The sequence below is a fragment of the Furipterus horrens genome, unplaced genomic scaffold (assembly GCF_987537825.1).
Source record: "Furipterus horrens unplaced genomic scaffold, mFurHor1.1.pri manual_scaffold_2, whole genome shotgun sequence".
NCBI classification, from domain to species: Eukaryota; Metazoa; Chordata; class Mammalia; order Chiroptera; family Furipteridae; genus Furipterus; species Furipterus horrens.
The window spans coordinates 124850847-124866233 of NW_028327172.1; the positions used below are offsets into that span (position 1 = coordinate 124850847).

General features: G+C 36.7%; 1 protein-coding gene across 1 annotated transcript in view; it reads right to left on the reverse strand.

Annotated features, from left to right (window-relative positions):
• COL25A1 (collagen type XXV alpha 1 chain) overlaps positions 1-15387 on the reverse strand; it is a 485787-nt gene that overhangs the window by 54031 nt on the left and 416369 nt on the right. The window contains 5 exon segments of the mRNA XM_090267359.1: positions 1638-1673; positions 2093-2125; positions 9352-9396; positions 11847-11873; positions 13840-13893. Of these exon segments, the coding sequence (XP_090123485.1) occupies positions 1638-1673; positions 2093-2125; positions 9352-9396; positions 11847-11873; positions 13840-13893 (195 nt within the window).

A 15387-nucleotide genomic window follows, 5' to 3' on the forward strand; every position in this document is an offset into this window, starting at 1 on the left:
GCTGCTCATTTCAGGGCATGGGTTTATTCAGACTGGTTGTAAGTTTTTCTCACTATAATTTAAAACAGGTATTTAATGAAATATGAAAGAAATCCAATGTTTCCATGTGTAAAACTATAAACTTCCAGAAATGAATCTAAAGTATATTTCTAAATAATCATGACAAGGCAATGTTTTATTAAGCAATTGAAAATCAGTTTGTATCCTCCATTCTAAAAACAGTGGAAACATGTGAGATTATAGCAGATTTTTTTTTTAAGACATGACATTCTTGAAGACATTTCTTTTAGCATATCACAGAACTGAAAAACAGCTTAAATTTAGCCTTTAATTTTTACTAAGAGACCTGAAATTAGATCATCTGAGAAGATTAGATGCTTTTTTCAAACCAAAGCATGTCGTGAATCTCTGTTAGGATGATATCACTTGTTTCAGGTTTTCAAGTAAAGAATTGGTAAGAAATCTTAGGAATTAAACAGCAAAATTTTTAGAGTTCTGCTGGGCTCTTTGGAAAAGTCTCAACTTTGCCTGAAACTGGTCCTGATGAATTGTTACTCTTAGATTCTTAGTTTCAAGAGGAAAATCTATTTTTAGAGAAATATTTAAAGAATGTGAAAGACCTCAAAAATTACTTTAATCCCAAGTGTTTAAAACAAAGCAGTGATCCTTCCAATGACTTCAAGAATGTGGGAACAATATTTTATCATGTTTCATGGTTCCAAACTACTTCAAGGGAATTGATTCTTTCTCTTCACACTGAGGTAAATTCTGTTTCTATTCATGTCCCCGCCCGCCCCCATCCCTCCAAAAAACACATCAGCTACTGCTGAACAAAGGCAGATTCATGATCTTCAGAGATTTAACCTAATGTGGAATTCACATTTACTTGTTAGCTACAATTACATCTGTTATCTCAAATCCTACCACACTGGGCATTGATATCCAGATGCTCCAGCGATAAACTGCTAACAGTTGTTTCCTGTCTCAAACTCAAATGAGAATACGAATCTAAACATATGCACTGTATGTCCCCTAATTTATCACAGAAGTGAAAGACAAATGATAAAAATTAATTTATATATATATATAAATTATCTATATCTATATATATATATATCTATAGATCAGTTAAAGTGGCTTGGCTAGTATCTGTAATTAAATTTCAGTTTATGAATAAACTTTTTTGTGTAACTAAACATTCACCACACAGATAGATACTATGCAAATAAAAATTATCAGTAGGAAAGTATGTGAAATGAAAGGAAAAGGAATATAACTTTAAAAGAACTGCCTATCCTTCCTTACTGAGACCATTTAGTAAATATTCATTTCTTCTCTTGAAAGATAGAAGCATGCAGAGTACCTTTAAACATGCAAGGTAAGTTGTTGCATTCCCATCCAACCGATCTTTGTTAGTCTCAAGCAGCTCAATATATGCAGACTTTAGTTCATTAAGCGTCCTTTTACATGTAGTGTTTTCACTTTGGTTATGGTCAGCATTGTCCCTTTTAAAATGCAAAACTATCAACAACACTCAGCATGCAAAGTGCGAAAACGACATCATTTTGCAGTAATTGTTTTCATATTACACAGGTGAACATGAGACAGACAAAGATCACACAAAATAAAGTTGTTACCTTTTGCCCTGGACGACCAGATTCTCCAGGTTCTCCCTGGTCAAAGAAAGCCAAGGATGAAAAGGACAGTCTTACAGGAATTTTCCCAAACCTTTAGGCCCCTGGACACTCACAGAGGTGGCCCAGGCCTGTGCTCACATATATTTTATTTATGTTTCTGTTACCCTATGTCTCACTAGACACGGCAATTTTTTTTTACTGTGAATATACCTAAACCTCACATAATCCATATTTCCATAAAAACCAATAAGAAAGGGAAGAGAAGGCAAGACCTCTTACTTAAGCCTTTATCAGATTTCCAGCAGACACTTCCTATTGTGTTTGGAAGCTGATTATTGCAAGAGAATAAGAAGAGTCATAGCCATCAAAGTTGGTACAAGGGAAGAGAAAGCAGAGGCTTATTAAAATCAAAACTGTATTTCCTAGGGTACAAACTCTTGCAAGGTTGAAGTTACCTTAATTCCAGCAGCAGATGATCCAGGGTCCCCCTAAAATGAAAGCCAGGAGAGATTATTCCACAAATTATGGAAATAGGAAACACACAAACACACAGAAAGCCATTATCGACAGGGGCACTCAAGAGGGACCCCCATGACTAATGGCTTGGCTAGGCTCTGTAAGACTGTGGATCAATCTGTCAGCTGTTAAGACGTGAACAATTTCCAAGATAAATAATGTACTTTCTAAAAAACATGGGTTTACTTTGAATGCAAAATACATAGGGACTATTATAGTCTTTGAAATAAATATGAATATATAAATATGGACCTTTCCCTTCATATACTGCTAAAATTGTATTCTAAAGCAATACATTATAATTTGGGAGTCTGGAATTGTGGTTTTTCTCTATTTCTGGAGTTTATTAATGTCAGTGGCTATCATTGAGTGGGAGTTCCCTGACCCTTTCACTCTTCAGAAAGTCAGGGTTCAACAGAAGAAGTCAAGGGTTAATGATGCTGAGCTGGAAAAAGCCACGCAGCAGGTCAGCTTGTCTTCCTCATGAAGCACTGTCACGGCCACGACCAGCACATTTTTTTGAGCTTTACACTTATTTCATTGTAACACAGTCACCGGAAAGTTACAGGATGATGAATGACTTGTGGGTGACGGGGATACATGTAAGCTCTGAGAGAAAATCTTGAGATAGAATCTGGTTTTCTAAAAGGCACTGTCTTCCATCCATATTTCAGAGGCTGACTACATTTCGAGAGCAAATATGTTACAAATGAGAAGATAGGAATGAATAAAGAAGTGTGGGATAGTTGAGAAGGCTGCTTTTTCTGAAATCAGGCCAGCAAAGGGCCAGCATTTTCAAGCTCCTCCCAGCTCTCCATCCCACGAACATAAAGGGAGAACACTTAGTTTTTTGAGACCATCAAGAAAATAGAAATAGCCATAAGGAGGAAGGTACCTTCTACTGGGATCTCTGCTGTCCTTTCTGTGCAAGTGCTGAAGGAGCTCCTGGGTCTGTTTTCTTGTTCTAGATTTAGGAAGCTGCTTATCCATCTCATTTAGAGAGAGATAAGGCCTCAGGCCTCCATATATGGAGTGCTTGTTCCCCTCCCTTGATTCTTTTCTCCTATCCCCTCTTCTTATAACTGGCACCTTCTCTTACTTTGGATCTTGGCTGAAGTTGCTTTGCCTCAAATAACCCTTCAACAACCAACCTAGACACATGCCCCCCTACACACACACACATTGCACTGTGCAGCATAGCTTACTTTGTAATTATGTGTTCATTTATGTTTTCTGCCTACTCTTTGTGTGTCCCTCCATGAAACAATCAGACTCAGTGTCTGTTTTGACTTAGTGCCCGGCCCATAGTATATGCTTGATACATATGTAGAAAGAACAAATCTCAAAAAGAATGTTTTAAGCAGGTCAGAAGTCAAGAATCAAAATTAAAAAAAGAAAAACTTTAGGAAGAAAAAAATCTTAAGAAGGAGAAGGAAATAATAAATTAGCTTATTGAAGAAACTGATGTATATGTGAGTCTCTTTGACATCTGTAATTATTATTATCCAAGGAAAAATTAAAATATGATGAATCATAAAGAAAAGGACTCCAAATATTGTATAATGCCACTTATTTCTTTTCCCAGTCATTCACAATTAATTGAGTTCCTCATGGAAAGTGAAATAAACGTGGCTAACAAAATAATACTTATATCTATGTCTACTAAATCAGGTCTGAAAGCCATCGACACAAATGAATCAGATTTGCAAGATTTTGCACAAGACCATTGTATTCATAAAAGCAATTTTGACTTGGATAAGTCCCTTCTTTCATCTCATTTATACCTCACAAAACTCCCAGGAGATAGGGCAGATATTACTATTTTCATCTAATAGATGAAGAAATTGAAGCAACTAGAGGCTAAGTGAATTTTGGACTGCCTAAATTCTTTTGCCATAAGAAAATAATTATTGGTTTATTTCATTTTTACAAAAGGACATAAAGGTTGTAAAGTAAGTTGCTTATATTAACTGTAGCTTAAAAATGTTTTTTCATTGTTTTAACAGAAAGTGGTTAGATAATCCACTAATGAGAATAAAGACTAGATTTAGTTCTCATAGAAAGTGGATGGAAAAACAAGTTTCCTGAAAGGCTGATTTATTTGTGCAAATTGGAACAGTTTCATTTGACAGACAACTATGAATGATGCTTTAATTCTCTTTAAAAAGAAATTAGAACTGTGACATCTCAAAGTATTCTTATAACTTTTAATGGGAAAGGCAACTGCTGGAAGATATTTGTAAGTTAAACATTTTAAAGGATAATGCTGCAAGTAGGGGAAATAAAAGTCAGTGTTTATAATCCTCATTCCGCAAACAGTGAAAATGAATACAGAATTGAAGTAGGAAAAAAATCACAGTGTCTGACGTACACTCTAGGTTTCATAAATCAGTTGGTTTGGAAATAAGTTTTCATGGGGTAAATCATAAATGGGAAAAATACTTTGAGAAGATACTTGAGGTAAAAGAATTTGATTTTACTATTTATCATTGAAACACAGAGAGCTCTGTTTTCAGTTGTAATTGTTTTTTTTTTAATGTATTTTATTGATTATATTGTTACAATAGTTCCAATTTTCTCCCCTTTACTCCCCTCCACCCAGCATCTCCCTCCACCAGCAATCCCCCCCACCCCCCGTAATTGTTCTTAAACACAAAACTTGGTCTATAATTATATGATGAGGTCTATCCAGAAAACGTCCAGCCGCTGTTAAAGGTTTGTGCAACATCGATGTAACCTGGCAGCCAAAGAGAGTGGACTGGAATGCATATGTGTGAACAATGATGACCTCACTGTATTAGTCAGTGGGGATGGTAGACACTGTATAGTGAGCATGTGTACTGTGCGGCCATTGCATTCAAAATGATTGAGCGAGTAGACCAATGAATCTGTATCAAATTTTATGTTAAGCTTGAACATTCTTCTGCAGAAACTATTTGGATGATTCAGAAGGTAACAGCTATAGGCAACTGGTGATTGGCAGCTTCATTGTGACAGCATACCTGCTCATGCATCACATCTCATGCAGTTCTTTTGTGAAACATCAAATCACCCAGGTGACTCAATACTCCTAAACCCAACATTTGGCACCCTGTGACTTCTGGCCTTTCCCAAAACTAAGATCACCTTTGAAAGGGAAGATATTTCAGACTGTCAATGTGATTCAGGAAAATACAATGGGGCAGCTAGCTGATGGCGATTGGGAGAACCGTGTGAGGTCTCAAGGTGCCTACCTTGCGGGGGACTGAGGCATCATTGTCCTATGTACAATATTTCTTGTTTCTTGTATCTTCTTCAGTAAAGATCTCTATTTTTCATAGTACATGGCTGGATACCTTCTGGACAAGCCTCATATGTGTGTGTTAATAAAGTCTATGTGGATATATAATGTGAATATGGCCATATTTCTATCATTCATTAATATATTCAGTAAGTATTTATTGAGCACCAGTCATGTGCCAGCCATATTCTGGATGCAGGGATACTAGGGGCTGGAAGACAATAGTAAACGACATGGCTACAACCCCCGGCCCTGTCCTGTGCATATGATAATCATTTCCTTATATATGTATACAAAAATATCACTTATTGAAAGCATGAAAGATAGTTTCTTTTTCATTAAAAAAACCTGGGATAGGAAGAGATTCTCATGTTTGGTAAATTCTGTGTCACTCTGTATACACAGAACACATAAGAAAATGCATGGTATAGGAAAAAGTTATACTGTTCAGTGGAAATAAGAAACAGTTGAAAGTAAAAAGAAAAAAATTAAAGATTGTTTATTCAATAAATATTTGTTATCTTCTAGGAACTTGGATTGCTGCTAGAAATAGAACAATCTGGTATCATATCATTTTGTGTGTGTTTTTTTTTTTCAGTGAGTTGGATGTCCAATTAAACAAAGAATTATAATGAAGTGTGATACAGGTTATGAAAGGGATCATGAGGAGGGCTTTGGGAGTACATAGTAGGTAATGTAATCAATTCAGAGGAGACTGAAAGGCTGTTCCAGGGAAATGACATAAATTCAGGTTTCAGTTCACTGAAGAATAGGATTAGAAGGTGGAGGTGGGCAGAGCAAGACTGTTCTAAGCTAAAGGAATACTATGTGCTGAGTTACAGAGGACCCTGCCTTGATTGGGGTGAAAGCGCCCACTGAGATAGCCCTTCATGTGTGAGTTTAAGAAAAGAAGACAATTTGTTTGGTGGTTCCAAATATAGGCGTGGCTTCTGCAAAGGCTCAGAGGATGTAAATCAGAGATGTTCTGTAGCCATAAACAAAGAAGGCAGTGTATTTATAGGAATGAAGATGGGGAGGGGGGCAGAGACAAGTAATACCAAGAAAGTGTAGGTGAAGCTTCTGAATCAACAGAGAAAATTGTAAACAAAAAAGCGGCATGTCCAAGGCATTGAGCATGCTGCACAAACATCTATTTTCAAGTAGGGGGAAACAGATAAGAAATCCATTTCTACCTTTGTTGGTAGGATCAGCACTCCAAAGAGCAGAACATAACCCTTCCACTGTCACTCCACACATGACTGAAACCAGTTTCCGGAAGGCCATTCTGAAGCCTAGAGAGCACCGTTCTCATCGGCCGTGGAGAAACCCAGCCCAGTGGATTTTACAGTTGCACAGCGTTTCCAGATGACCAGTCTGGAAAGGCTTAGATTGCTTTACCATTCAAAGGCACCGAGTTGGATCAAAAGGGAAAAAAGTCCTATTAAATTGACTTAGTCAATGATGTAAGTTTTATTGCATCAATGGCAGGAAAGAAGCATTTTTTGATTTTACATCTCAAACTTGGTAAATGATGAATTAGTTTCACATACTAAACCCAAAGGCCATGAGAAGAGTGTTTCCAACATGCTGGAAACAAATTATGTGGCAGAAGCAGGAAGTGTTTAAAAAAACACATCAAAAATTATATTCCAATTACAGCATTCTCAGGGATGAATGCTACAGGTCAGATTACATATTATATGTTACAGATTCCTATTTACAATTCCCTGTTTAGGCACATTGAAAGTTTATAGAAATGATTTCTGTTTTAACTGAAGCATTTCTTGTACTTAATTTCAGTTGACTAATAAAACTTTTTGATAAAAAAATGAAAACAACAAATCTAGTTGATTTCAATTTCCATGTGGTAAGAAAGCTAACATTTATTGAGAGTTTACTATGTGTGAGTCAGTACGATAAATGATTTGCATTAATATGAACAATAAGAACAGTATTCCTTTGAGATAAACTTGGTCTTGTAAAAGAAAAAAGTTGCTTTACTATTGGAAAATTACATTTTAAAAATGTGTGATTAAAGAAACTATTATTAGCCTACATCCCAAAAATGAAGCTTTAAAAATACATTTTCTGAAGCATAAAATTCTCTACATAAGTTCACACAGACATAGTTCAGACTTGGTTTATAAATATTTTTTTACTTGAAGGAACTGTTCTCAGTTTAGAACAGTTCCTTTCTTTAAGCAGAGGCTGGCAGCCACGGCCCAGGGGCCAACTCAGCTATCCATTGTTTCTGTGTTGCCCATGAGCTAAGAATGGCTTTTATATTTCACATGGTTAAAAAAACCCAACAATAATATTTCATGACACATGAAAATTACACAAAATTAAATCTCAGCACCCCAAATAAAGCCTTATAGCTCACAACCAAACTCACTTGTGTATGTATTGTCTCTGGGTGCTGTCACACTATGGCGACAGAGCCGAGTAGTTGGGACAGAGACCATATGGCCCACAAAGCATATATATATATATATATATATATATATATATATATATATATATATATATTTTTTTTTTTACCCTTTACAAGAAAAGTTTGTTAACTTCTGCTTCTAAGCAAAACATGAAAAGTTAAATACAACATCCAGGTTTATATATCTGGGGTTTGAAATTTCAACTTCGAGAATAATCGAGGTATATTTTTTTCATTAGTATTAAACTTATTCATGCCATATTTGATTGTAGTGTGATACTTAATTTTGAGAGGTAAACAGAGTGGGTCTACAGCAGTGGTTTTCAACTAGGGGTAATTTTTCTCTCGGAACATGTGGCACTATCTCGAGATGGGTTTGGTTATCACAACTCAAGGGTGCCATTGGCATGTAGTAGGCAGAGGCCAGGAGGATGCTAACCATCCAACAGTCCCAGCAATAATGATCTGGTCCTATGTGTCAGTAGTGCTGAGGTTGGGAAACCTGGTCTACAGGAAACTGACAGTCCACCCTAATTGCCCGACTGCTCCTTGAATACAAACACAGTTGCTACTTGGCAACATTAATTCATTCCTACCACTATGCCACATTTATATTAATATTTATAAGAACGAGAAAGATAAAATTTCTCTTTATTTTATGTGTATCTTTTTATGACTAACCATTATCCATCTGTACTGTAATAACTTTCAAAGTGGAATATCCTTATTCTGAACTATAAGTCTAAATGAATAATTCAGTTTCTTTCATTGCTCAATTAGTTAGGCTGACTTAAATTAAAATATGACTGACTATTCTATTCTGTTTCTTAAAAGATCTTTTTCTTCATTCTTAACAGATAGCACAAGTGAAATAAAATATCCTTCTTATGTCAGAGACGTCTGTAAGCATGAACCTAAGCAATAGCTCTCATGACAGATCTTGGGCAAAAAGAGAGGAGACAGGAAGAACAAAGGCTGGCAAAATATTCAGATTTAGTAGATTTCAAGTTGAGGCAAATCTTCAAGACTGTATTAGAGATTCTAATCAAGTGACATTTATTTTTAAACTTTTAAATCTCACCCCAATCCTCTGACGTGTTCTCTCCTAACATTGGGACAAACAGAATCACTTTAAAAATTCTATTTTTATATCTCTGCATATAAAGGGAGTGTCATATATACATGAATAAGTGTTTTTATTCCTTGAAAGGCATGTTACTGGAAGCTTCCCTACACATTTTCTAAAAATTTTACCATGCCATTTTATGTTTAAAATAGTTAAATTTGTAGCTAGAAGCTTGTGGAATAATCACCTTTTATAAATTAAATATTTAAATGCTTTTCCAACTTGCAGAATCATCTCTTTTCTAGTCAGACAAAGCTACTACCATTCACTTACTTCTCTCAAAAGCTCCCATTTTCATATCTACAAAACACTGTCTCTTGCTCACACACATATGCTTCCATATTTCGTAACACTGTACCTTTTCGCCTGTTTCACCTTTGGCACCACTCTCTCCAGCATCTCCCTAACAGAGGAGAAAAGAGATATGCGTAAAATATATTGGTGACATTATGCAAAGAGTATTTTCCATTATTTTAAGTTTTCTTTCGTAAGTTCTGAATATCAAAATCTGTTGCAAGTATTCTACAGAGCTAATGTTCTTTTACTTGACCAGCTGCTGGATATCATCTGTCCAAATACATTTTATTACAATGAACATGGCTGAACAGGTTTAAACTACTCTATGGTATTAATGGAAAGCAGCAATTTCTCTGATACCTAATAGCTTTTCCTGGCACTTAAAGCCTCCTCACCCCTACCTCTTTTCTCCTCTGCTCCGAGCTCCACTGTAACAAAGACTTTCTCCTGACCATGCCCTCAATATGCCACATTCTGTACCACCTCTGTGTCCCTTCCTGCCACCTGGACCCCTGACTTCTCCCTTCCCTTTGATGTGTATAAATCCTACTGGTGTCCTCAGGCCCATCCCAAATCTCCAGGATCTCAAAGTGCATGACCCAGCCCTGCATGTTTTGCATTTGTGCAATAAATGTCTTATATTTTATTAAAAAACTGCTTTTTAAAAATCATACATTAGGGAGTTTATGTTTCCTTGGTAATTTTTGAGATTTCTTATGCCTATTCCCTTAATAGCATCTCCTTTCTCCCACAAAGCAATGCATTAGAAAAGAAGTCATTTGTTTATTGCTCATGCTTTTCTTCCTTAAATTCTGAATTCTTTAAAGTCTCATAGCATGTTATGGTGGAAACATCATTGATTTGGAGCCAGAGAGTCCAAGCCCAGCTCCAGCACCTACTGGGCAAATGAAATTTTCTTTGCATCCTATTTTTCATGTGTAACGTAAAGGCCAGAATACTTTATGGGGTCATAAGAACTAAACAATATGCTGAGTGTAAAGCAGCTCGAACAGTACCTGACACATAAGCTGTTAATGATAGCTGTTAGCAACAAAAGTGCATTACCGTTCTTCTCTTCCCTGAGCTGCAATGCCCTTCGGTCTTGCTTCCTAAATGCTCACTTTTCTCTCACTTAACAATTTCCTTAAGATGAGAGAGAAACTATTAGTAACTGTTTCCCAGAGAGAAGGAGAAGGATGAGGGAGGAAGACATTCTCTTTTTTTCTATTTTCTTTTCTTGTTTCATAAGCATGAAGCTAACCCGCTCAGGCCTTTGTCTGGTGATGGACTCCCCACAGCAGCCCCGGGAGCCTGCGCTGCTTTACAGAGGAGCCCTAACGCTGCTGGCTCTGCCCTCTGCCCTCCTAGCGTCTACGCAAAGGACTCATCTGGTGACTAATTAATTTCAAGTTAATTACCATGAACTGATAGGATGCCAAGTAAAAGTACTGATAATCTGTTACGGGGGACCTTTGATGGGTAGCTGGCAGCACACTTCTTTTTGTAATTGCTTGGAAATTCATTTATTAAAAAGCGAAGTACCAACTTTCTCGTGTCCCACCTTATGCCAATTGTCTACCTGATATCATAGTGGTTCAGGAACAATATTTTTCTGTGGAGAGCTAGCATGATGTTATTAATCAACAACTATTCTATTGGTGAATTAAAAAAATAATAAAGCTTTAAAAAAACCAAGGAAATGAACTTTCTTGTTAGGAAAACTGGCTCAAAGTGGGGTCATGAAACAAAGGATTTGACTGCCCCTCTGGTTGTTCTCCTTCCATTTAAATAAATGTCTTTTTGCTTTTTGTTCTACAATGTCCAAAAATTACAGTCACATTCAATAAGTTTGCTAGATCTTTAGATGTACTTCTCTTGGGATTAGAGGTGATAACATCGACTTGTCAGAAAGATTGGATCCCTTATGAAGAGCATTATATAGTATCTTGGAAGTTTCCTATGCAGACAGCACATCTCTTAAACAATATTAAATAGCATGAGAATCAGAAAAATTAGCACTAACGTATGCACTGGAAGTCTAAAAATAATCAGGACATGTCCAAAGGTAGTAAGGAAGGATGGCTAAGAGAAATTTAACATATGGCTCTCTTCTCTTTTCGTTTCGCTTTTTGGTTTTTATGGGAATTCTTTGTGGGCAACTCTCAGTATATTCACTGCAGTAAACATCTGTATCCCTTTAACTTAGTGACCTAAGAAGCAGTCGAGAGACATGGATGCTTAGAAAAGTACTGGAGTGGCATTAGCAAGTAGGGAGAGCAGAAATTCTGCAGGCCAGGGATTTCTGAAAGCCATTTTAAATCCAGACACGGAATGTTTAAATTTGCTCCTTTTCTCTCCATTTCTTTAAACTTTTAAAAAACTTCTATCTATACATAAGAATCACACTATTTTCTCCTTCCACTACTTAAATTTAGAAAAAAAACAGTGGTCATTATATCTATATATCCATATGTAAATCTATCTATCTGTCCATACTTTATATATACAGTTCTGGGGTGGGGGATAAAAGATAAATGTAGGCAGAATAATTCTCACCTTTTCTCCGTGTTCTCCAGGCTCTCCCTGGGCAAAAGAACCAAGATTGGGTGACATATTAAATTATAAAAATCCTAATGGACCAATACCAAGCAAAATCAGATATTAAACATAGTAGATAAATCATGTGACTCTTTTTTGGAGGGGCAATATATAGTTGCTATATAAAACAAATGGTAAGATGAGTTTGAGTGTCCTGAAGAATTGGGGATGGATATCAATATCAAATATAATCATAATTCTTTGCTTTTAGGGGACTAAAGAAAGATATTTGAAATTATCATCCTTAAACTGGCTTTTGGGGCTCTAAGGAGAACAGCATGGTAGCAATTTAATGTCTCTGGCAGTTTCTTAGTCTAGGACTTTGTGCTCTGCCCCAACTCAGAATCAGTAAGGTGGGCGAGCACATCCTTCCATGAAGTCTTTATTCAAAACAGTCCTTGGTGCATGGGCTATTTCAGGGGTTCAGAGTCCCCATGTAGTTCCCCAATCTGTCTTCCCGTAACATGACCATAAACACAGTCCTGAACTTGGACCCCTTCACAAGGTCATGAACTCTCTTTAACCTTCTGGTAACCAGCAGGTTCCAAATCAGGTGTATTTTGGGGGGAATTGGTGCCTTCAGCAAAAAACACTAGAATGGCAGAATCAAAGTGAGTTTAGAAAACTGTCTTTACTCAAAATGATTACCCAGTCAGTATGAGGACTGAAATGAAAAATTGTGCTCTGAAGTGAATCTCACTTTCACTTTATCCAGGAACTAACAAAGGATAGAGTGGGAGAATTCTAAAGTAAATTATCCACATTATGATAATATTCCCTTTATAAAAAGCATGGGTAAGTGTTGCCATGAGATCAACTGCTTAAAAAATGGTTTAAGGTGATTATTGCATGTTTAAAAATTATAACCCACTCTAGAAATCAGCTTGAAGGCAAGACTCTTTTTATTCATTGGAAGTCAGCCTGACCCTTTGGCTTTCTAAATTTCTGGCTACCTTTTGGTGCTCAACATCCATCCAGAGGGTCGGTAGGCAACAAAAGAATAGGACTGAGAACATGCATTAAGCATTAACTCCTATCATTTGGATTTTTAGCACAGAACAGGAGAGGAAAAAGACAGGAGAATGACTGTAGTATCTGAAGGAATATTTTCTTTCCTCTCCTACAGGACAAAGGACAGGTCTACAAATTTTAGGTCCGTCCTAGGTGCCTGTCAATAGCAATGTGATCTGTACAATCAGCTGACAGGCATCTGTGGGTCTGGATAAATGCCAGCACAGCTGACAGGATTAGACGTTAGTTTTGTACTTCAAGGGATGTTCACTCATCAAAGGATTTGGGATATGTCTGCCTGTTTGGTTTAAACTAAACTGTCACCAATCTTTTTATATTTAACAGATTCATTTGTTCTTCAAGAAACAAAGAAAACTTGCAATCCAAAAAAACAAAATCAAACACACAAAACACAACAAACAGTCCTCATTATATTTTTTCTCTGTTGAGTAATTGACTACATCCATTTAAAAATTTTAAACATGCCATATCTTTATTCTGCTCTTTATTTGATTAACTGGTTATGTTGTATAAGTGCTAGAGGTAGCCAAATCTTGAGGAAAAACCATAGTGGCACTATGAACATCATCTTTACTAGGCTGTGTAAATATTATGCAAATTTTAGATAATATGGACATGGCCTACATTTTAATATGCTCATATTAAGTGGCAAGTGACAACAGTCATATCTGAAATAGGGGCTTTCTCATGTTAAGCATCTCATGTAAGTTTTAGACCATCATATCATGCAGTTGTAATGCTAACAAGAAACACAAACATAATTTATTCATTAGTCACAAAGTTCTGTACTGAAGCATATTATGCTATTGATAAAAATTGTACCCAGGTAATGTAAATGGGATATTTAAAAATTACAATAGCTATAATTTCATGAAAACTCATATCTCAAATAACTCTGCTTGGTTTTATTTGTACTAACCTTTGGACCTGGCATTCCATTCTGCCCCACTGCTCCAGGTACTCCAGGCTCCCCCTTAAAATAAAAAATAGATACAGCTAAATAAAATAGACAAAATCAGTACATTATGTAGATCATTAGAAGATACGGCCATCAGTAAGTCTCTAAAAGTAGATGAAAAGTAAGTGTCTACCAGTGTAAATACAAGTTAGCTTATTTGGTTCAAAATTCCACATGCTAGGCACCAAAGATAAAGCAGAGCTAATTTCCTTTGTCCTGTCTTTTCTCCATTGAGAAAGCTGAAGCAAATTATCAACATGAAATGAACATCTATCATGGTACTGAGCACACTGTAGGCAACAAATAAATATTTGTGGCATGAGTACAAGACATCTGAAAATATAAGACTCTTAGAAGTTCTTAGAGAACTTCTAAGTGATTCATTGACAGGAAAATGTCGGCAGCCGTCCGTCTCGAGAGACGATGGTGTAGCTTCTTAAGAGTCTATCTGCACCGCCGAGAATGGCTGTGCAGTCCGACTCGGGAGTGACACAGTATCTGTCTCCTCCCGTGTTGAATCGACATCTTGCGATGACGCTGGAGTGTCTTCTCCAGTGAAGCTGAAGCTACAGAGCCTGGGCAGGGTGATATGGAGGGTCTGCTGTTGCCCATGCAGCAGACCCCCCCTCTCTTCGCAGCTGAAGGGTCCAAGGGAAAGACGGAGTCAATACAGCTTGGCTTCAGGTGCGCCGCAGGAGTTGCCGGTGTTGACTACAACGTCAAACCGCCTTAGGGACTCCGGCTCCGGATTTTCTGTCGGGGTTTACTCCCTTAGCCTTTCCCCTGAAGAGGTATGCCGCAAGGCAGCGGAGGTTTTTTGGAATCAGAGTTTTCCTTCTCTGGACAGGAAAATATAGACTAAAGTATTATATTATTAAAATTAATCAAATAAGCATTTCAAATCTAAATCTTGAAGAACATGCACATCTACTTAATTCATTTAGACACATTTGACACAAAAGTAAAAATGGCTTTGCTTTCTCTTTCCAATTTCACTATAAAAATAATTACAATAAAACATTTAGACTTACGGCTCTTGTCACATTGAGTGACATGTATTTGGGAAAAATATCATGGCCATTATGTTAGAAAGTGTTCCATTTCAAAAAGATGATGATGCATACCAGTCTTTCTAGACTTTGAACCAGCAATTGTTTTCCAAGGAGGAGAAGTACCTTGAAGGGCCCAGAAGCAAAGGAGAGATACTCTGGCTCTCAATGCTTCCATATGGCTCCACCCTACAGCAACTAGAATTTCATTTTCATTTAAAAAGGTCCTCAAAGGCTTTTACGATGTGCCCCAGTATTGGACTTGCTTCTTCCACTGAAGGTAGTAAACTTGCTTCTTATTTGATTTAAAAAACCATATTTTATTATTAGATTAGTTTTAGGTTCACAGCAAATTTAGTTGATTTTTAAGCATTTTTTGTAAGTCACTTGGAAGTCAGGAATCATGCCATTTTAATAATTGTGCTCTCAGCAAAAATATACACAACCATCTATTTGTATA